The sequence below is a fragment of the Eumetopias jubatus genome, unplaced genomic scaffold (genome assembly GCF_037043125.1).
Source record: "Eumetopias jubatus isolate StellerSeaLion01/CBP00866 unplaced genomic scaffold, mEumJub1_p1.0 scaffold_1, whole genome shotgun sequence".
Classification (NCBI taxonomy): Eukaryota; Metazoa; Chordata; class Mammalia; order Carnivora; family Otariidae; genus Eumetopias; species Eumetopias jubatus.
In genome coordinates, this window is record NW_028274807.1 from 164,912,915 (window position 1) to 164,935,063 (window position 22,149).

At 45.4% G+C, this 22,149-nt stretch overlaps 2 protein-coding genes across 2 annotated transcripts in view; one reads left to right on the forward strand and one right to left on the reverse strand.

Moving 5' to 3' along the window:
• The window catches only part of SYN2 (synapsin II), a 205,734-nt gene that overhangs the window by 21,835 nt on the left and 161,750 nt on the right, over positions 1 to 22,149 (reverse strand). Inside the window, exons 5-10 of the mRNA XM_028101811.1 lie at positions 17,967 to 18,056; positions 7,615 to 7,677; positions 7,071 to 7,213; positions 3,252 to 3,326; positions 2,685 to 2,787; positions 1,178 to 1,327 (exon numbers count right to left, since the gene is read on the reverse strand). Coding sequence (XP_027957612.1) covers positions 1,178 to 1,327; positions 2,685 to 2,787; positions 3,252 to 3,326; positions 7,071 to 7,213; positions 7,615 to 7,677; positions 17,967 to 18,056 — 624 coding nt within the window. The remainder of the gene's footprint in view (positions 1 to 1,177; positions 1,328 to 2,684; positions 2,788 to 3,251; positions 3,327 to 7,070; positions 7,214 to 7,614; positions 7,678 to 17,966; positions 18,057 to 22,149) is intronic.
• TIMP4 (TIMP metallopeptidase inhibitor 4) lies at positions 9,884 to 20,610 on the forward strand. Its single transcript, XM_028101812.1, has 5 exons — positions 9,884 to 10,380; positions 11,565 to 11,662; positions 12,068 to 12,182; positions 14,807 to 14,931; positions 15,593 to 20,610. Exons 1-5 carry the CDS (start codon positions 10,242 to 10,244, stop codon positions 15,788 to 15,790), a joined length of 675 nt encoding a protein of 224 aa, XP_027957613.1. The 5' UTR covers positions 9,884 to 10,241; the 3' UTR covers positions 15,791 to 20,610.

Genomic DNA, 22,149 nt, shown 5'->3' on the forward strand with positions numbered 1-22,149 from the left:
AAGTACTTTATCCAAGGTCACAAAGCCAATAAATGAAGGGTCCAGGATTCAAACTTGGGTAGTTCTCTTTTCAAAGCCCACACTCTGAAATCACTAGTCTATTCTATCTCCTTAACTATTTGAAGTAGGATTTTGAAAGAAAGATTTCTGAGAGACTTTTATGTACAAGTGATAAAACTTGAGCCCTAGAAAAGGTAGTAACGTCCCCTAAAAGTCACACAGCTGTTTCGGGGAACGGCTAGACCGGGACCCAGTTCTTGGAGTCTCCCAAGCTTTTACCACTTCATTATGCAAAAGTTCAGTGGGAAGAAAGTTGGGCAACATTTTTGCAAAGTGAGATATCTCCTAGATGGGACTTAAGACCCTCAACCCCTGCCTTTCTCTGGCCCATTCTAGAGCCACAGGGCCTGAGCCACAGAAACTTCAATGTGGATTTCCTACCAGACCTGCATCTGGGATACCGCCGTTGTGGATGTGATCAGCCATGAGTCACACACCATAGTCAACTGAAGAAAGCTGCCTCCTCTCCCTTAGGAAGGAAAGCAGATTTCTAATTTGAGTTTTACCTCATCACTCTCTTCCAGAATGAGGGACCTGACCCTTTCTTCTCTATAACCAGCAGATTTCTGATAAACACTTTCTCCACAAATGTGGCAGACCCCTCACAGACAGTGAACAGCTGGTGAGAGGTCCGACCCAGCCCTTCCTCAGAGACCTCCCATTTGAAAGTGGGAGTATCTCGGGCGCCTGGGTGGCTCAGTTGGTTAAGCGACTGCCTTTGGCTCAGGTCATGATCCTGGAGTCCCGGGATCGAGTCCCGCATTGGGCTCCCTGGTCAGTGGGGAGTCTGCCTCTCCCTCTGACCCTCCCCCATCTCGTGCTCTCTCTCTCATTCTCTCTCTCAAATAAATAAAAATCTTTAAATAAATAAATAAATAAATAAATAAATAAATAAATAAATAAATAAAAGTGGGAGTATCTCAAGGGAAATGGGCTCTGTTTCCCCAGAGACTTCAAGTTCAGAGAGAAGAGATCCAGTACTCCATTTCTGGACAGTTCTATAGCTGATACTGCAGACTGCTAATGAGAAGGCTCCTCCATCCTGGAGCCACCACAGTCTACAGCAGTGGGCTTGGGAATAGTTCTTGGCTCCCCTGTGTCTCTTCCTGCTGCTTACCTGTGGCTGCTGGGTGGTTAAGGGTCTCTGAGGGGACAGGACAGGGGTCCTGGACAGCAGTTGGTTCATCTTGCTAATGACTAGCTCAGTGATGAGTTGTCTGTCCTCCACCTGGTGTTCACCAATCAGTGGCATACTGCAGTCCATGACCTAGTGGAGGATGTAGCCCAGGTTAGGAAAAGGTCTGGAAACATCAAAGGCTTGGTATAGACTTTCAGAATGAATAAGACTTAAGGCATCAGAGATAGGTTGGGGATGAAACTGGTGTTCTTATCTTGAGCTGGAAGCATGTTCCTTTGCAGAAATAGGAACTTAGTCTCCCCTCCAGCAAACTTTTGCTTTGGATCTTTCCTCCCAGACGTCACCCAGGCCAGGGTTCAGTAAGACTGAAAGATCCATGGCTGAAGGTAGTGGGGAAAGGGGGAGCGCAAGGAGAGAGCCCAGCTCCAGGGCTTAGAGGTTTGCAGTCAGGGAAAGCAGGAATACATGAAGGTCATTCCCTTAACTCTCTAGTTAGGAGTAGGCAGTTTTCATCTCTGAGACTTTTCACCCATGCAGTTTCTATCTCCACACATAGTCTGCCCATTAAACAACTAGATTTCTGCTTTTGCTCATGACCTGGGATGCCTTCCATTTTCACCATCATTCTGATTCTTCCTGTACCTCAAAGTCCAGGTAAATGTTTTCCTCCTTTAGAAAGTGTCCACCTAACCAGGATCATAGATGCTGTAGTCCAACCCTCATTTACGGATAAGAAATCTGAGTCCCACTGAGAGAGGGGGATATGATTAGAACACTATGTGCCAAGTAGTTTATATGGAGTAGATTCTGAAGCCCACTTTGGGCTTCTGACTCTAATCCTTTGCAAATACCACCAACTCCTGGCAAGGAGCCTTTCCTGCTTCCGGGAAGATTGGCAGGAACATGTGTGAAGGATTCATACTGCTACTGACTTTCCCTTTAATATGGGGAAAGGAAGTAAGCAAAGTTGTGTTAGAGGACCAGGCTGAGTAAAGCAACTCCAAGGCTCAGAGAGCTGCTAAGAAGAATCTCCTGCATCCAGGAGACCTGAACTCTAGCCCAGGTTCAGACACTGATTCACTCCATGGCCTTGAGCACATGCTCATGGCATTAGGCCTTAGTTTTCTCATCTGCAAAATAAGCAGATTGAACCAAATGATTCCCAAGTCCAGCTTTCTGAGACCCAAAATGGTAAATCACTAGTATTCCCAGAGGAATAGCATTAGGCTACGACCCAAGGAACCCAAATCTGGCATCTCTTACCCATGGCATGGGTCAGTCTAGCTAATTGGAAACAATAGCTCCCCACTGGTGGAGGTATTTTGCTATGCACATCCAGTGGTCGTGTTGTCTGGGAACCGTCCCCTGGCCCAAGAGACTCTAATCTAAATGTAGTTTGGGCTGCCCACATAGTTCTCAAGCTAAGAGCCTGGCCTCTAGCCTTGGGGGTTGTCTCTTACTGAGATACTCCTTGGGCCAGACTTACCTCAAAAATGTAGTCTTTCCCATCTTTGCCATGTACAGCTTTGACAGCACAGATGTCCAGGCCACCAAACATCTCAGAGCAGGTGTCCACCCACAGCTTGTACCTGGAAGGGATGGGAAGGTGTTCTGAGGCTGGAGTGTTAGCTCATATCAAGCCTCCTTGCTACTCATCATCTCCTTGGCGCCTCTACCTCTACCATCGCACCCCTGGCCTCCTCCCCTCCCTCTCCCCATCAAGCATATGGCCTTCTCTACAGTGCTCTCTCACTTGCTCTCCAGATTCCACCCATGTTTCCAGGCTCAAAGCAGGTCTCACATACTCCATCTAGGTGGCCTTCCTTGGCTATTCCAGGGCAGAGTAACTGCTCCTTTCTTGGAGCTTCTATATCATGTCCAGTCTTTATCTTCATAATTTAGCATATCACCCAGTCCTGCCTGATCTTGTTACCTGGTTGCTTGGGCCTTTGTGTTCTGTCCTGATTAGATGCTTCCTTTGGTCAGGGTTCATGTCTTACACCTCTTCAACTATGGAAGTTGGGCTGGGGAGTGGACTTCTTCTCTTACTCACCTGTCTGACATGGCGATCTGCTCCAGCATTGCAGAGCCAGTGTTTGTCTTCCAGTTCCCTGAGATCGACGTCCTCCTGCAACAAGGTCCCACCAGGATAGGACAGGCAGTGAGCCACACCAGCAAGAGGGGGGCATGAAACTTTCCGGAATTTTAGCCAACTGCTGCTTTCCCCACCTGCTTCTTGCATAAGTAGCCCAGGCACCTGTCTGCTGAGCTGAGAACCTGGCTGCCCTGCCAACCCCTACCCTCAATGCCCTTCTTCTCTCTATAGTCTGGCCCAGACTGCTGTGGCTCCATGGACACTTCCCTGATCTTTTCAACCAGATGAGCACTTGCTCTCCTGAACCTCACTTACAGTCCTATATCTACTTTTTACATTAGTTATTTGAGCTAAACCTTAGGTCCACAAGTCTAAACCACTTGCAGCCTACCCACTTAGTATCTGGGCTGACTTGGTATATACAAACTGAATTCTATTGATCCTGGGAACACTCTCAGGATTCTCGTGAATATCTCCCCATGGCTTCCTTACTAGCTCATTTATTTGTTCATTCAACAGTTAATTTCTGAGAGCCTACAGTATTAACAATGTGACTCTGGACAAGTCAGTTAACTTTTTCAGGCTTAAGTTGCCTTGTCCATCAAATGCTGCTGATGGAATCAAGTCACCAACCTCTTCTCTGCTGCGCCCTCTGCACCCTCTCCATCCATGAGCAGGTGTTAGAGTCAACTAGCCTTAGACTAAATAGGAGGTGGATGACCTAGTTTCTGGTTTTGGATTTGCTCTTGACTGGCTGGGTGACCATGGGTGAATCACTTCACCTCTCTGAGCCTCTTATCCCTGCGTAAACACAGGGTTGTCATGAGGATCAATTGATACAGTTTTAAATGAATTGTAAAACACCAAAAATAGGCCTTCTTAATTATAAGCCTTCACTCAGACACAGTCAAGAGGAAGAGGATGGTCTAGCAGACAGAAAAGCCCTGTTCACACTGCTGAAAGAGCCATTCATGTGCTGTCCTTGTCACTTGCTACCATTCGGAGACTGGATGCATGTAGTAGTCTCCACTCAGCAGTTCCCAGGAGTACCTTCCCCAGAGGTCTGATCTCAGACACTGAGCAACCTAGACAGACAGCTAGTTTTCAGAGCCCTGAGGTGGACTAGTGAGTCAACTGATGTAATAACAACCCCTCACTCTTGTACAGTACTGACTGCTTGCTAAGATTCTTCCTCCACAAACCCCTCACCAGAGCCTCAGTGCAAATTCCTGTTGTGAGCAGGCTGACATCCTTGCCCCAACTTTACAGACAAGGAGATTAAGACTCAGTAAGGTTAAATGACTTGCCCAAAGTTGTGTATCCAGTCAAATTAGACATAAGATAAAAAAAGCCCAGGACTCTTCTTTCCCTCATTGTGCTGTACTTCCCCTATACCCCATTACCTAGTTCAGAAACAAACAACTAACAGATGAGTGACTTGCAAAATCTGAGTAGAGACACAAAGATAGATCATAATAAAAATAACACTGTCTCCCTAACACTGATGGTTTATGCGTGTGTCCCTGTGACTAGGTTGGGCTCTTCAAGGGCAGGGACAGAGAGTCACACACTTTCAGGACCCCAGCACAGGGCCATAGTATATAATAGGTTCTTGGAAACTTTGAGTGAGTAATAATAATGTCCTTCACACTTCACACTTTTCTCTAACAACGAGATGCAGGGCATAGATCCATATAGGCCACTAGTGCATGGGGGAGCATCAGGGGCACCCAGAAGCCACTCAGTAATAGCTCAACTACCTCTCAGGGCTTATAGGTCACCTGACCTCCACAGAGGGATGCACATTATTACCTACTGAGAGTAGAGCAGGAACAACACCCTCTGTCTACCAAATAAGGCTGTCTTTGGATCTCCAGAGTGAGAGCTAAGGGGGTAGGGAAGACTCTCATACCTTATCTTGGCTATTATCAGGTCAATTCCTTCTGAAAGCAAGGGGATAGCTAAAAGCTTGGGGAAGAGGAGCCAATAGGACCTGAATATTCCCCTAAATAACTATCCCTTGCAAATTAAAAAGAAAGTAAATGTTTTCTAAAGCTTCTTTGGTTGCCCGCCCTTCATCAGTATTAGAGGATTCTCTTTTCTTATGCTTCTTTGAAATTGCTTTTAGAAATCCTAACCTTTAAAAATGAGAGGTCTCCTTTTAAGAATCAAGACACTCTTGCTCTACTGTCATAAACATTTTGCGTTTATTTAAGGGATTTTATTTTTTATTTTATTAGATTATTTTTATTTTTATTTAGGGGATTTTAAAAGTAAAGGATAGGAAATTTGCTTTCCCAGGTGCCTACATATACTGATTTTTCTGCTCCTTTTAGCTGCTTTTTATAATGGTCTTTTAAATTATCTTGTCTTACATTGTACACAATTTTAAAACAATCTTAAATTCCTTTTGAAGCAGCAAGACTTTAAATAAAAAACTATAAACGCTTAAAAAAGTAATAATCTAGAAAAAAAGTAAAACAGATTCTATGCTTTGGTTCTGTTCAAGGGCTCTTCCCTGAATACTTATTGGGTGCTTACTCTGTGCCTGCAGCTGCACAAGCTGGTGGAGCTGCAGAGATGATTTCACTGTTCCTGCCCAGGGAGCTCAGAGGAGGGTGACAGAAATTCCTGTTTGTGCAGCGGGCTAAACTAGAGGGGTGTACAGGGTTATGACAAGGGAGGGGGGCAGGGTCCTAACTAATTCCAGGGGTGGGGAGTAAAAACACTGAAGGGGGAGACAGAAGAACAATGGAAATGAATGGGCAAGAGAAAGGGAAGCTGCTCAGCCTTAAAGTCTGCTCAAGTGCCGAGCGGCCAAGACCAAATTCAGATATTAGAATGTTCTTGTTTATAAAAGAAATACTACCCTATAGGTTTTAAAAAGTGAGAGGCTCATATTTCCAAAGTTGGCATTGTAAGCTATTTTCATTCTTAGGTATATTATAGAAGACTGGGTCATCCTGAAATCTTTTCTTTCTCTAAAGTTGAATGGAGGAAACTTTTAACTTTCCATTCTGGCAGATGGACACAGTCATGTGGAGAAGTCACCTATTCTCATAACCACTAGGTTTTTAATGCTCTGGAGTGTTTTCAGGGCTATATATTTTCATTAGGAGTTTCTTAACCTTTTCTGAATTCCGGCAGCCTGGTGAAGCCTATGGATTCCTTTCAATGTATAAAAATACATAAGATATGTACATGTATAAAATAAAGTACATAAGCTATCAAAGAAACACAATTTTTGAAATAATTATCAAAATAGTTATCAAAATATTAAACAAATCTGTGATTTAGTAAAAAATACATTTCTTTGTAAATAACAAAAGTATTTACAGGTACAAATGCAGTGACAGGTCTAATAACTACCATGATTCTTGAGTAGTGATCAAAATAATTGGTATTTAGAGATATCGGTCATAACTGCAGTGTGAATAAAAAAATCTCTGTGATTACCTTTAGTAACAAAGTCACATGTGCTGTTGCAACTACTGTAGTCTGTTGTCATGGTTTATGACTGAGGAGATGGCAAATTTCACTTAGAGGCTAGTGAAAATAAATATTAATTTTATTTCTCATCTTAGTTCATGGGCCCTCCTCTGACTTGAAAGGAACTCAGGCTGGGAGTCCCTGACTTGAATAGTACCCTCTCTCTGGCCCCTGCCTTTTGGGCCAGATGAGGTTAAACTGAGAGTCGGCTGCTACCTGGAGGCTCAGATTTTCCACTGGGCTGAGGAGAAAGTGAAGAATATCTACTGGTACCCCAGCCCCACTTACATATAAGCCTTGTAGTTGTTGCCTATCTTCTGGACCCGGATGTCATACTTGGCGTCAACAAAAGGCTCTGCTGTGGCATATGTCTGGGTGAGGGCCACCACACTAGCAATGTCCTGGAAGTCGTAGTGGTTTTCCACTTTGACCTAATGTTGGAGCAAGGCAGAGAGGGTGAAAAGGAGACATACAAATACATACACTGAGAGTCACAAGAGCTCTAAGCCTCTAAACCCATCGAGATGTTATCCATCCAGATGTAAACCTGGATGCCACATCTCCCTAGGACACCCTTTCTCTCTAGCTTTCCCTCCTAGAGCTCAGGAGCCACACTTGCTACAAAGGGCCCAAGGGCCCAAGCAAGTGGCCTGTGCTCTGCTTGTTGGAAGAAGTCTGTTTGGGTAACACTCATGACTTCAGAGGGGCCAAATCGTCTCTTTGGAAAGACTTCATGGGGAAAGGAGGCAGAACAGTTCATAACCAGGCTCTCTAAAAAGTACCCTTCTTGGCCTCAACCCCAAAGCACAGCAAACCCTTACCATGGCCTTACCTTGCCCATGCCTGAGTGAGCATGGCCAATCTTCACTACCACAGGGAATGTGGGCAGTGTCAGCTGAAAGCAGAGGAGAAAGGAATGAACTGGTCAGAGTGTGCCTCACTCTCTGTGGAATCTTACAAATATTTTTCTTGGTAACACCCTTGGAAGGGTTCTTTAAAGAACTAGCCCAACCTACTTGCTTTACAGATTAAAAAACTGAGGCCCATAGAGTGACAGTGACTGCCTAAGGTCACAGCATACTAGTAATAGGACTGTAAGAACCCTGCTCTGCCACTCAGTACTCTCTACATCTTTAAAATTCATTGCTTCAACTTTCTCTGTATTATACAAACCCTGGGCAGGACCAGTCCTTAGCCAGAGAAAAAGAAAAAAAAAGAAAGAAAGAAAAGAAAAGAAAGAAAGAAAAGAAAGAAAAGAAAGAAAAGAAAGAAAGAAAGAAAGAAAGAGAAAGAAAGAAAGAAAGAAAGAAAGAAAGAAAAGAAAGAAAGAAAGAAAGAAAGAAAGGAAGGAAGGAAAGAAAGGGGGAGAGAGAGAGAGAGGGAGGGAGGGAGAGAGGGAGGAAGGAAGGAAGGAAAGAAGGAAGAACATCTTTGAAAGGGTGAATTTTGTTGTATATAAGTTGTATTTTAGTAAACCTGAATTTAAAAAGGAATGTATCTTTGGAATCTCAATGTCCCTTTTGTCATGTACCTTTTAGTACCCTCCCCTTCCCCTTCAAATGTCCAGCTTCCTATACTGAACCTGGCTTTTCTCCCTCCCTTTTACAATGTCAGAGCTCATCAACACCCCAAACTCACAATCAAACACAGCTTAGGATGCTAAGGCCTCTTTCTGCCCAGTTGGAGGTTTGCAAGAGAGCTAACTTAAGAATTCAACATGTTTATCTAATTTGAAAGACATCCTTAAAAGTATAAACTCTATCTTGAGGTAGCCATATTTTAACAGAGGGACAATAGAAACTTAAAAGGAGAACTACCCTCCAAAGGCAGGATTTCAAGTGGTTACAAAGTGGCGATGGAGGAAGTACTATGGTAGAGCAGAAGGAGCACTACACCGTATGTCAGGAGACTTGCATTCTAGTCCTCTCTGCCATTAGCTTTCTGAAAGTCACTTTACCTCACTGAGCCTTTGTCTTCACATTTGCCAAAATGAAGGGACTGGACTGGATGCCTTTCAGGGTCCGTCCAATAATAAATACATCAGGCTCTATCTTGGTTCGGGTGTTATATGAAGAATCAACTTGGTCACCAAATCTCCTCTTTCTCAATCAGACTCAGCTCTCTTTCAATTTCCTTCTTTTCAAACATCACTACCACATCGAAATGAGAAGATATCTTTTGGAAAAATTAAAGTTACTCTGATAAAAATTCAGATTCCCATGGGAGTACCTGACCTGAGGATTTCAGTATTCCTGGCTGAGGCCAGTTGAATCTGGGGCAAAGAGCTTCCAAGGGCCTTGGAAACATGTAGTTCAAGCCTATTTAATGGAGAAGAAAGTGAGCCCAGAGAGGCAAAGATTGCAAAGCTACCTTGTGACACAATCAGAACCCAGCCTTCTACCTTCTAGCCAAGCACTGTGTGGAAATATCCTATAATAATCTCATGGGTCCCTTTCTATTTGGAGACTTGGAGCACTATGCTCTGTCAAACAGAGCAGACAAGGCTCTGGTTGCAGTGACCCCATGTGCCTTGCTTCTTTGTTTTCTAAGCTGTCTCACCTTCCATGAGAAGACATAGTCTCTCCAGTGAATAATGACATGAGATAGGAACCAGTGTAGCCTAGGATCTGGAGAGGGCTTTGAAGTCCCAGGTTTGCCCTAAGTGATGGGGTACCCTGTGCTCTGAGCCCCCACCAAGAGCGCTGTCCTCAGCCATCTTCAGAGTCTGAGGCTCTGGATATGGGAAAGGGTTTCTAAAGCACAGACTGCTTTCTCTGACATCTCTCCCCACCCCCCAGCCGACAGCGCCAAGACACACACACACACACCCCAACTTTCTCTGTCCTATTCCATTACTGTTTGCTGTTGCTTTGGAGCCTCATAAATAGGGCATTGAAAACACTTCCTGCAGCTGAAAGAAGCCCTGAGTAGCTTGTCTCATTCCCAGTGTGCAGCTCAGCAAGGGGTCCGTCCTCTCTGTCACTGTCTCTTTTGCCTGTTGTAATTCTGTCTGCCTCTCTCTGACTCTGCCTGTCTCACTTTCTGTTTGTGCCTCTCCTCACTCTTGTTCCTTCACTGTGAACCACAGCCCATCCGTCTTTCTGCCCTCACGCATTTGTCTTTGTTGTGCTTTCTGTCTCTCTGCCTTGACACCACCTTCTTTCCCTGTGCTTTCCCTCTACTCTGTAAGGCTGAATTGCTTGGGCAGGGAAACAGAGGCTAGGGGCCTCTCTCCTGGCTTCCCTCTTCCTTTTACGGAGCCTGCCAGTCAGGAGGGCTGCGGGTCCTACAGCCGTGGGTGGCCTACAGCCAAAGGAGGGAGGAGCCCATCCGGGCGGGACTGGCCCTAGGTCCACCTCAAAAAGCCTGGGGCGAGGGGCGCAACGCGTTCTGGATGAGCCCTGGAGGGCCGCTTTGGTCAGACAGTCCCCTCAGGCTCAGTCGGGGCTTTGCAGTGTCATGCCCCGGAGCCCCCGGACGGCGCCGAGCTGGGCGCTGTTGCTGCGGCTGCTGGCACTGCTGCGGCCGCCGGGGATGGCTGAGGCGTGCAGCTGCGCCCCTGCGCACCCCCAGCAGCACGTCTGCCACTCGGCGCTTGGTGAGTCCGGAGGCCCGACAGGTCCACAGCAGGGGGTGGTTGTGTGGGTTTGGTATGGGGCCGAGGGAAAGGGAGGAGATCAAATACTGCACCAGTTGCCTCCTACTGGGGCTGATGGGTCGGGCAGGGCCGGCGCCATAGCAACCTTGCAAGCACAGAGTCCGGTGGACTTGCAAGGAAATGAAACACCGTGTAAGGGACCCCCATAGCGACCCCCTCTCCCCTGCCTACTGCAATTATGGACTTGAATGACAAGTCACGGGAGCTATCCAGTGATTATTCTGAACTACTGGATGCAGGGAGGGGGAGCCAGGGGCGAGGGGACTGGGTTTTCATTATAAACATCCCACTGTATCCAAGCCTATAACTGATGTTTACTCCATGCACCGCCCCCCACAGCACACTTTTTGCCCTTTCTCTTTCCTCTGCCTGAAATGCCCTTCCCCCATACCCTTAAATTCCTGGCAGACTCCTATTCATCCTTCAAGGTCTTATTCGGGTATCTCTTTTTCCCTGAAGACTTCCTGACTTCTTGGTGCTACCACGGTATCTCTAACAAAAATTTTTGTACTCCCAGTATGCTGTGCTGTTATTCTTTGTAAGTGTATTCTCTACTGGACCAAGAGTTCTGTAGGATGGGGGACCCTGTCTTAATCATGCTTGTGGACCTAGTACCTAGTGTTTAGCCAGGCACATAGAAAGAACTTTATAACCCGTTTTTGGTTAATGCCCAAATGGCAAGAGACAAATTACCTCTGTACAGGGTCAGAACATATTTATTAATTCAATAAACATTTACCCATATCAGCTCTGGGTAGGATCTCTTGAAGCCTCAGCTATATAGGTAGATGACTGCAAACTTCAAGGGGCTCCTTCTCCCTCCTCTACCCTGATGTCCACCTGCAGCCCATTGCAGTCTGGGCTATGGAGAATTAGACTCTCAAAACCAGCAGGTAAAGTATAAAGAGATTATAGGACCCAGTTGGCCTGAGGAGTTTGGAACTTCTAGCAATTGCAGAGGAGGAGTTTCTAGGACCCCACTTTTACACACATGCCCCCCCAACCCAACAAGACCTAAACCCAGGATTCCCCTATAAAATTCTCCAGGGGCCCAGGTCATCCAGATTCCAGATGGACTGCTCCCACAGGTTGCTAAAGGTCCCCTCTTTTCTCTTCTTATGCAGCCATTCGGGCCAAAATCTCCAGTGAGAAGGTAGTTCCTGCCAGTGCAGACCCTGCTGACCCTCAAAAAATGATCCGGTATGAAATCAAACAGATAAAGGTACATGGGGATAGGACAGGGCATTAATCCCTTTGGGCTGTTGGGAGGAGTGGAGTCTGTGTACTGGGAGTGGGGCTGGTAGGCAGGTGACCCGGCTCATTGATCCTGGGGTATTTATGCTGAAGTGGAAGTGGATGACATGTTGGGAGCAGGGCCCACAGGCCCTCAGTGTCCATTCAGTCCTACATCTGCCTGTGTGTGGGGCTACTAGAGGTATTCTCACTGGAATAAACCAAGGTTTAGATTTTTCTTAAGAGAGAAATGACCCAGTTGGGCCATCTGTGTGTACCAAATCCTGAACTAGACTTTTGCTTAATTTTTTTAGATTGAGAAATGAGTTTTTCCTGTTAAGATATAAAGTATAGTCACTGACCCAACACTGCTTTTTTTGTAATTGCCTTTCAGATGTTTAAAGGGTTTGAGAAAGTCAAGGATGTTCAGTATATCTATACACCTTTTGATTCCTCCCTCTGTGGTGTGAAACTAGAAGCTAACAGCCAGAAGCAGTATCTCTTGACTGGTAAGTTAAAGACCAACAAGCGACCCTAACAGTCTCTGTCTTAAGGAAGGCAGTCAAGGAGCCAGGGCTGTCCTTGGGTAGCAAACTGAGCTAGGTGGCATTTTCTCAGGCAGAAAACAGAGCTGTGTTACTAAGAGCCAGCCTCTGAGTGGGGGGAGCCGTGGTAACCTTCCTTTCAGTGCAAGAGGCTTCACTACAGTGATCTTGGCCACTGCTTCACTACTTTAAGGACAGGCTGCTCTCCCAGCCTAGGGCAGCTGCTTCCATTTTTAAACAGTTTTAATTGATGTAAGTTTGATATCTTGAGCCAAAAATCCGCCTCTCTGAAACTGCCCCTTGTGGGTTCAGTTCTACCCTCTGCCCATGATGATCCTTCAGAGGCTCCAGGACCATAAATACACACACTGTAGCTCCAGGCCTGCTGGCCATGGTTCCCAGACCCCTTCCTATCCTGGCCACCTTCTCAAATGGGATATAGCTTGTCCCTGCCCCTCCCCTAGCACAGGCCCCTAAACTGGACACTGCACTACAGGTGATGTCTTGGTTTCGCAGGGTAAATGAGGATTGTGCGTGTGCAACCTCACCCCCCCAACACACGTATTATAGTTACTATAGTCTACAATGACATTAACTTCAGATAGCTACATTGGGTCATGATCTTGGCTCAGAGTGAGCCTCTGTGGCTAAATCACATCACAGGTCATATTCTGGGGTGCAGTAAAGCACAAGCCCTAACAGGAGCGTTCAGTCTAACAAGTCTCTATGAACTTGGGCCCAGGCAGGTCTCCGTACTCAATTGGTTGGGACAGGACAGTTACGAAACCACACAAGATTATGACTCTGTAAGTGAATGAATGCAATACTAAATTATTTTGTAGTTCAGGAAAAGAGGTATTTGTGTGATTGTAAACAATTAGGGAAGTTTCACTGTGTAAGTGGGAACTACACTGCTCCTAAAGGAAGAAAAATATTTGGAAAGAAGGCAAGGAAAAGAAAAACACAGCAGGTGGGGAGAATAGGAGGAATCTCTACTATGTGTCCATCCATTCGGCAATCATGACCACCCACTTGCTGCCAGGCCTTGGGCAGGAGGGTGGAGACTCGGTGACAAGCCACAGTCCTCAAAGAGCTCACAGTCCAAGCTTGGCTCTTGAGAAGTCATAGCCATTAGAAGCCATACTGGTAGGGGCTCCCCAGATCTAAGGATGTGGAGTTGTGTTGATTTGGGAGCCTCTGGATAGGAGAGACAGAGGCAGGGCATGCCACTGAGCCCTCCACGTCCCAGGATTAGCAGGCAAGGCCACCTCATTCCCTCTGTGTACCTAGCCCTCTGCCAGGCACTGTGGTGCATCGGGGGAGGAGGAGACATGTTCTCTGCCCTCAAAAACGTCAAGTCTAACTGAGGGTTGGGATAAACAACAAAATACAAGTCTACTGAGAAGTCATCAGTGGTGCCCAGGCTCTTCAGGAGAAGGCACAAGCTCTTTTGTCTAACGTTGAAAGCTCTTGTGACCAGAACACTGCTGACCTCTCCAGCTTTGTCTCCGGCCTTGTGTGAGTGACAGCTCCCAGCTCCTTATTTCCCCCAGAGCTGAACTAAACTACTTGCAGTTGCAGAAGGTGTTCTGCTGGGCTGCACCCCTCCACCTTGCACAAGGTAGTCTCAATGTCCAGAAGTTCTTTCTCTCATTTGTCTGGCAGGGGAACTCCTACCCACCCCTTCAAGGCCCAATACAAGCATCACCTCCTCTGAGACACCTTCCTTGCCGCCCACCCCTTCCACAGATGGAGATAATTGTGCTTTGTTCATTGTTATACTGCATCTTGTATATGATCACACAACAGCATAATTTTTGCCTACTTATCTATCTGCCCTACTGGTTATTAAGCTCCTTGGGGAGGAGATTCTGTCATATTTATTTCTGTATTTCTGGTACCAAGTCATAGTAAGTAGTTGCTCAGTGAGTAATTGAGTGACTGAGGTTCTAAGAGAGGTGTGGGCTAAGGTGGTCAGAGATGGCTTTGAGGACACTGTGGTACTGAAAAGGGTCTTTGGAAGCTAGGAAATAATCTGATAAGTAAAGAGGGGGAACTTTCCTTGGGGAGAGACTCACCAAGACAGGTATCAATGGGGTGGGAGACTAGGCTGTGTAGATATTGGGAAGGGTTAGAAAGAGGAAGGGACCTATTATTTATGGAAACTTCTGTGGGCCCAAGCTGTGCTGGGAACTTTACAGACATTCTCTCATTTAATCCTGACAACTTATTACTTTCATCTTTGAGCAGAGAAATTATGTGACTTTCTTAAGGTCATACGGCTATAAATGAGAGAAAAGAAGGGGGTTGTACCAACAGTCTGCCTTTAAAGCCCATGTTTTTCTCTCTACACCACACTAAAGGAAAAGGTCTTCATCCCACAACTCTCTCTCATACAAACATAATCTGTTAATATCTTTGATATAAAAATTATAGAGGCTTTTCTGGTTCTTTCATTGAGCCCCATGTCACCACTGCCACCAAGAAGCCATTGAAAAAACTGCAATTCTGGGCTATTTGAGGACCTGGGCTCTTGGAGCTCCATGAGCATATTCCTCATGCTAGGTCTTCCTCCATTCCCCTTGAAGGTCAGATCCTCAGTGATGGAAAAGTCTTCATCCATCTGTGCAACTACATCGAACCTTGGGAGAACCTGTCCTTTTTGCAGAGAGAAAGTCTGAATCACCACTACCATCTGAACTGTGGCTGCCAAGTAAGGGAATATTATTTGCAAGGTCTTTTGGGGGTGAGGGAAGGGTCTTGAGCCTTGTAGCTTTACTCTTCATGTATTCCTTCCTTTGTGCATACATTTATTCACTTATTGTACTATATTTGAAATCTGCCATGGATCAGGTACTGTATGAAGTTGGGGATGGGAAAGCAAGATGGTCCATAGTCCATGATCCCAAGATGGTCAATGTAAGTCCATACTTACATTTTGGCTGGGAAGGTGGCCATCATTTAAAGAAAGAGATAATATAGCTACCATTTAAAGAGAGTCTACTTTTTGCCAGACCCTGTATTGGTGTATTTATTTAAAATATTTAATTTAGTCTTTATAACAAATTTATGAAGATTTAAGATTTCCATTTTAAGGTGAAGAAATTCATGCTGTAGGAAGTGAAGTGATTTGCTCAAGGTCAGCGGTGGACTAAGGACCTCAGGCCTGTCTGACTCCAGAGATATCATTTGAGAGGCAATACTGTATGTTAGGAGATAGGGGAAAGGGAACTCAGGAGGAAGTCTGGGGACTAGGAAAGGCTTCAGGAGTCAGGGGCATTTGAGCTGGGTTGTAAGGATATGTAGGAGTCTGAAAGGCAATAATGGAAAAAGGACACCCTACTCACGTTGATGTTGTGTGGCTATGACTCTAGATTACCACCTGCTATACAGTGCCTTGTACCATCTCAACCCCCAACGAGTGCCTCTGGACAGACTGGCTGTTGGAACGGAAGCTCTATGGGTACCAGGCCCAGCATTATGTCTGCATGAAGCATGTTGATGGCACCTGCAGCTGGTACCAGGGCCGCCTGCCCCCCAGGAAGGAGTTTGTTGACATCATCCAGCCCTAGTAGGGGCCAGTGACCATCACATTCCTTCAAGCATCGTGAAGCCCAAGCCAGTTCTCCTTCCCTGTGGAGCTCTGGCTGTCACCACCCGCCTCACCACTGCCAGCCAATGGAAAGTACCAAGTGGATGGTCTGGCTAGTGTTAGGATAGGGATGGGGCATGTTATAGCTTGTGTCCAAATGCCAGCTCAACACCTGTCAAGGGTCAGGGAAAGTAACATGACTTTTCTAGCCAGCCTTCAGCCCATCTCCCCTGCCTCCCAAACGCTTTTAGTCTAGCTGAAACCTGTTACTGAAAGTTTTGATTTTGGCTTAGTCTGTTTTCTAAAGCCAGAACTATTCCTTTTTCTCCCCAGGAGAGTGTGTTTTCTCTTACCTTAACTGATCTGATGGGGGAGAAATGGTGATTATTATACATATGAGATAATATAGCCTTGCTATGTACAATACCAGAAGGTGGGTTCACAGAATCAGAAACAAGTTGATTTGGAGGAATGAAAAGAACAACCCACTATGGCCGTATGCCCTTTACTCATGTCCCAACTCATCCTAATCCTCTCATATACTTTCATCTGTTTGGGTAGACACTTGGGGAATACAGAGTCACTCAATGTGAGACTTGCAATGACTTAACCTCCCTTCACATTCTATAATCCCCTGTATACCATTCCGGGCAGAGGTTCTGGCCCAGTTAACATACCTCTTTGGACAAGAATAGACTTAGGTATTGTCTCTCCAGGTTAACTATCCTTAATGCCCTCAACTGATGTCCATAAAGTTTCTCCTGTTTCTTTTAGAAAGTCATTCTCTACTAGATTACTAATGTCTTTATTCCTAATTCAGAATTTTTTTTAAGCCAAAAAAGCCTTTCTCTTGTAGAGATGAAATTCCCCTTTAGCTTTTGACACCTCAGAGACAGGACACTTGGGGGCAAAAGCTGGTAGATGGGGAACATATTTTGCAACTGTTACAACTGTTTTCAGTGGTTAGCCCTGCTAGACTTTATGGCAGGAAAAAAGCCAGCTTTGTTCCCTGTCTGCCCTAAAGTTCAGTCCCCTCATCACTGCGTGTTAGACTCCCTGAGAACTCCAAGCACAGACCCCTTAGTGTTCCTTAGATTCTGCAAGGCTTCCTGGTTTGCCCTGAAAGGGAAAGCCCTTATGTTCATCTGAAGGATTTATGAAGGATGGGGGCTTAAAGTTCCAGAGCCTCTCCCTGGCAAAGATGAAGGAGGTAGTTCTTTTCAAGTCCCAAGGTTACCATTCATCTTTTTTGTGTGGTTTGCTAATAAGCAGGGCCATGCCTAATATGCCAAATGAAAGTTCTTGATTCACAGAAATGGTTCAAATGGAGATCCCTTTTGGAGTAGGGAGTGGGAGGGGGAACAAACATGATCTCTGTCCCACAGTACAACACTGGAATGCTATGGCAGAGAGTCTCCATTGGTGGATTAAGCAGGATCCCCAACTGACCAAGCAGGCCTGGGGCAGAGGATATAGGGTCAGAGAGGAAGAAGGGAATTGAGCTAGAGGTTGTCATAAAGGAAAAACATTAGCTGTAGCCTCTGCACCAACCAACCATGCCATCTCTCTGTTCCTTCTGACATCCTAGCATGGCCTCAGAAAAGGCATAGTGTTAACCCTGTCTTATCACAATCTTCAGGAAACCAAAGGAATGGAAGGGGCTGGTGAATAATAATAGGAACAATACCTTATGTCCGAGGAGTGCTTCACACTCTTCCAGAAGGTTATTACTTAATCTCACTTACATTTTATAAATACCATATTAGATATCCTGGTCAGGAATAATTATGCCCATTTAAATTTCCTATTGAAAAACTCACTCACCAGGAATCTAACTCATCCAGTGACATGTGGCAGGCCCAGGGCTAGAACCCAAAACAGTAGGATCTTCTGACTGTTGATCCATAGATTTGTTACTTTCTCAACTTGAAAAAATGCCCTTGTTTCTGCTCCTTCCCTCTTTGGTCTGCAAACTTCGTAGACAAGGGGTTATCAATTAAAATTCAGCTGCTCTAGCCCCACAAAGCAGGTCCACAGTTCAATCCCAACAGAGTCTCTGGGGTTGAAATGCTGAGGCCCTCTTTAGGGCTCCATAATCACCATGTGGCTCAGAATATAAACAGCAGAGTAACTACAGTCCCCACTCAATCACTTACCATCTCTTTATGGTTGGGGTAGTATGTCTGCTCAATGAGTGGGAACTTTTCTCCCCCCAATGTCTTGTAGATGGCGACCAGCTGGGCAAACTGCAAAAGAGAAGCGAATGTTTCAGCTTATCTAGGCACTGCAACAGACAGACAAACATCAGTCTATCAAACAAATATTTATTGAGCATTTGCTCTGTTGGGGACTTTGTACAAAACATCAAGGATATAAAAGAGGTGTACAATTCTTATTTTTAAAGAACACATGTGTTAGTTGGGGAAGGGAGAGAGAATGTACTTTCATTCATGCATTACCTATACAATTTTAATGATATTTCATTCATTCCTCATATCAAATTGATAAACTAGGTATTTTATCATCTTTATTTTACATATGAGGCTCAGAGACAGTAGAAAAGGTTCCTGAAGTCACAGAGCTGCAAAGAGGTGAAGCTGCGATTGAAATTTGGATCTCTAACCTTAAACACTTGCATCTCTAGAGATGACAATTGATAAAGCTAGATAGGTAACATGGGGATAAGTCTTGAAAGTTCAAATGCTAAGAAAGGAATGGTAACTGTCTTCTGCAGGCAGTATGAAGTCATAAGAATTTGAGCAGGGGTCATGAATAAAGCTGTTAATTTAGGAAGATTTTGATGCTCATGGTATGCAGGATAGACAGACCTAGTCTCTCTAGGACTTACTACTCATCTAAGAACTGAAATCACTAGATCCTTCACCTAGGAGAATCCAGAACAACTCTATGAAGAAGTGGTAAGAGGTGAGGTACACATACTTACAGTGTGAGGGTTGAAAAGTGTTTGGCAAACATCTAGCACCCCCTGGAGTCCCCTGCCCCCACATTTTATAAGTGAAGAAACTGAAGTCCAGAGAGATCACTTGCCCAAGGTCATATCATAGTTGAGCTGGATTCATAGCCAGGCCCTTTTATTTCCAATCTATAACTCTTCCTGCTCCTTCACATGACTGCCTTTCAGACTCTGCAGAGACCATGCTCTTCCCGTAGGAAACACACAGGACTTTCTTGCTCAATCCATTCAAACACATACCCACCCACACACCTATCTCCAGTGCACTGGCAACAAGAGTAATCCAGCATCTTCCCTCTAGTGCTACTTAGGTTAGTTTACACTCTAAATCACTGGTAGCTGGAACTACTAGAAGGAAAAGTTGCCAGGTCAAACTTGCCTTCTATTTATCAGAGAAAGGAAAGCTAGCATTTTTCAGAAGCTCAGGTCCTATTCTCTATAAGGGATGTTGGTAGATGAGACAGTGGGGACAGGGGGGCATGGGGGGAGGAGTAGAAACTTAGAACTGGGCTGTTAGAAAACTGGGTTAGAGTCTTCTGGTTCTTGTTCTGCCTTTAACTTGCTAGGTGTCCTTGAGCAAATGATTTCTCCACTCCAGGCCTCGTTTTCTTCATATGTAAAATGAAAGGAGTGAATTTGATCAGTTCCTCAAAATTTTTACCATAAAGGAACATCATTTTATTACATTTCCTCCCGAACTCCATTATCAAACTCTAGTTTAAGTGATCATATATTGTGATCCTTTTGCTGGCAAGGATAGAATTTTATTATTTTTGAAATGCTGGAAAATGTTGGAATTTCTGGGTCACTCCCCTTTGTGACACAGCTGGTGACTACAGATCTTGAAGGCCTCCTCCAGAACTGAAAGCATGATTCAGGGACTCTCAAGCCCTCAAGGTTTTGTTATTGAAAGAGGCTTTAGAGAGTCTCTAGACCAGACATCTCATTTTACACATGAGGATACTGAGGCTAGAGAAGCAAAGGAAAGCATAGGTTCCCAGATCATGCCTGGAATTGGGAACTGCACTAGGACAGCAGCCAGGTAGGTCTCCCTGCCCATTGCATGCTCCACTGTACCCTGCTGTCCTCACTATTCTTTGGTTTTTCAACTTGCTTTGACTGTCAAGACCAACCCCTCGGACTTTTCTTGCCCTCTCTGATTCTCTCCATCACTCCATCTGACCTTTAAGTCCTGCCTGCCCACCTTGGCTGGCCTGAATTCCTGTTCTGCCCCTGGATACCTGCCTGAGCTCCCAAGGCTCTCCAGCATCGCCGGCGAGCTCATGCCAGCTCTGCCTAACAACCTCTGTCCTGCTGCAGCCCACGCCCTGGCATGACACCAAGGCATGTGGGGCCTTATCTTTCCAGCATGTGGGAGAGTTACACAGACACCACAGCGATGCCAGGAAGGCCCACGGCAAAATCCCAGAGTCCTGGGACAGCAAGACTAAATGGCAGCCAGTTCCCAGGCACTAGTTAGGTCCCTGGGAGCTCACCCTACCCTCCTCCACTTTATCTCCAGCAGTCCCTATCTGCTCAAGGTACTGGGCTTGGCATATAACCCCTGCCTCCTTGGAAACTTAGCACAAGCACAGTTACCAATTAAACAAATGTAATATCTGAAAAGGGTTATTTCCTCTATGCATAGACAAAAGAATGGATTTAGGAGGTAGGGGTGGTGTTGGCAATGAATAGGAAGATAATGTTCATTATCACCATTTCTTCAGTGAATCAGTAAAGACTTCTTGCAAGAAATGAGATTTCAGGATCAGTCTGAGTTTAATATGTTATCCTTAGCCCTCCTGGAAATAAATGCTTTAATTCAACTCTTGTGCCTTTGTCTCTAAAAAACCCAGATGGAGTGCTAGGATTTTTAGATAAATTTGCAGCAATATGGTATGGTGGCATTCTTGCTTTCTCTGGAATGCTACCTTCACTGATAGGGCTACTTCTGCTTCCAAAATCCCAAGGCACAGCCTGCCCTGACCAATTTATAATAGCAGATGTACTCAGAGACACAGTGATGCAAAGTAGAGCCTTAACAACCCCACTGAGGTCACCCCTCATACCAAGAGCAGTCACAATAAAGAAATATAGAAAATATGAACAAAAGTCATTATCTCAGAGGGACCCTCCCTTCACAGTCACCAAATTTGTTCACTCCCATTAACAAGCAGAGAACAATATATAGAATGCCATTAGTGTGGCAGGGGCTTAATGAAAATGAAGGGAGAACTTGGTACCTGGCCAGGGAGCCTTGCTGTTCTCATGTGATGCCAAAGGCAATGTGCTGGGATTGTGAATGGGTGAGAATGTGAACCTTCACCAGATCCCAGATCCCAGGAGGGGCAAAGCCCTAGGCATAGGTTCACGGATCCTCCCACCCTGGCTTCTGGCATAGTTTTGGAACATGAAGGAGGGTACTATTTTCTTTAAGAGATCCTAAATACTAGGGGACTATAACAACCAGGCTGGCAAACTGGTGGCAGGTGCTACAATTATCCCTAGTTTACAGACAAAGAAACCAGGCACAGAGAGGTTTACTTAGAAGAAAATAACTAGCAATAGCAGAATCATTCTGTGTGGCCATGAAGGAGCCAAATTCTAGCAGGTATTGAAAGGGTGGGGAAGGAAAGAGCTAGGGCTTATGTGCAGTAGGGAAGGTTGTGTGACTAGGGGGAAAAAGGAGGTCCTAGAAAAGAAACTTGGTGAAGGCCTCAAATATGCTCTTCTGTGATTAGTAACACATTCAAATCATACAACTCTTTTAGCTTGTTTCTGCAAAACTCTAGGCTTCTTAGATGCCTCAGGCCAGAGGCATATGAATGAGTGGTGATCAGGAACCCAGCCCTCCCTCCTCAACCACAGCAGCTCCCACTGACTCCTCATTCATTGGTATTTCTCTTACACTGTGAGGTCTCCCTGGTTTCCAAGGGAATGGGAAAACTGTGAGTTCAGGTGTGAGGAAGAGATCAAAAGCAAAGGTGATGGGTCCATCTGGTTAAAAAATATCCCCTCCGGGGCTCCTGGGTGGCTCAGTCGTTAGGCGTCTGCCTTTGGCTCAGGTCATGACCCCAGGGTCCTGGGATGGAGCCCCGCATCAGGCTCCCTGCTCAGCGGGGAGCCTGCTTCTCCCTCTCCCTCTGCCTGCTGCTCCCCCTGCTTGTGCTCTCTCTCTCTCTGTCTCTCTGTATCAAATAAATAAATAAAATCTTAAAAAAAACCACATACACACCCTCCAACTCCCTGGGTGGTAGAGAGGCTTGGGGTCTGAGAACTTCCGAGTGACCCTTGGCAAGCCAGGGTGACAGCTGAAGTGACTTTTGTTTTTTTTTTAAGATTTTATTTATTTACTTGAGAGAGAG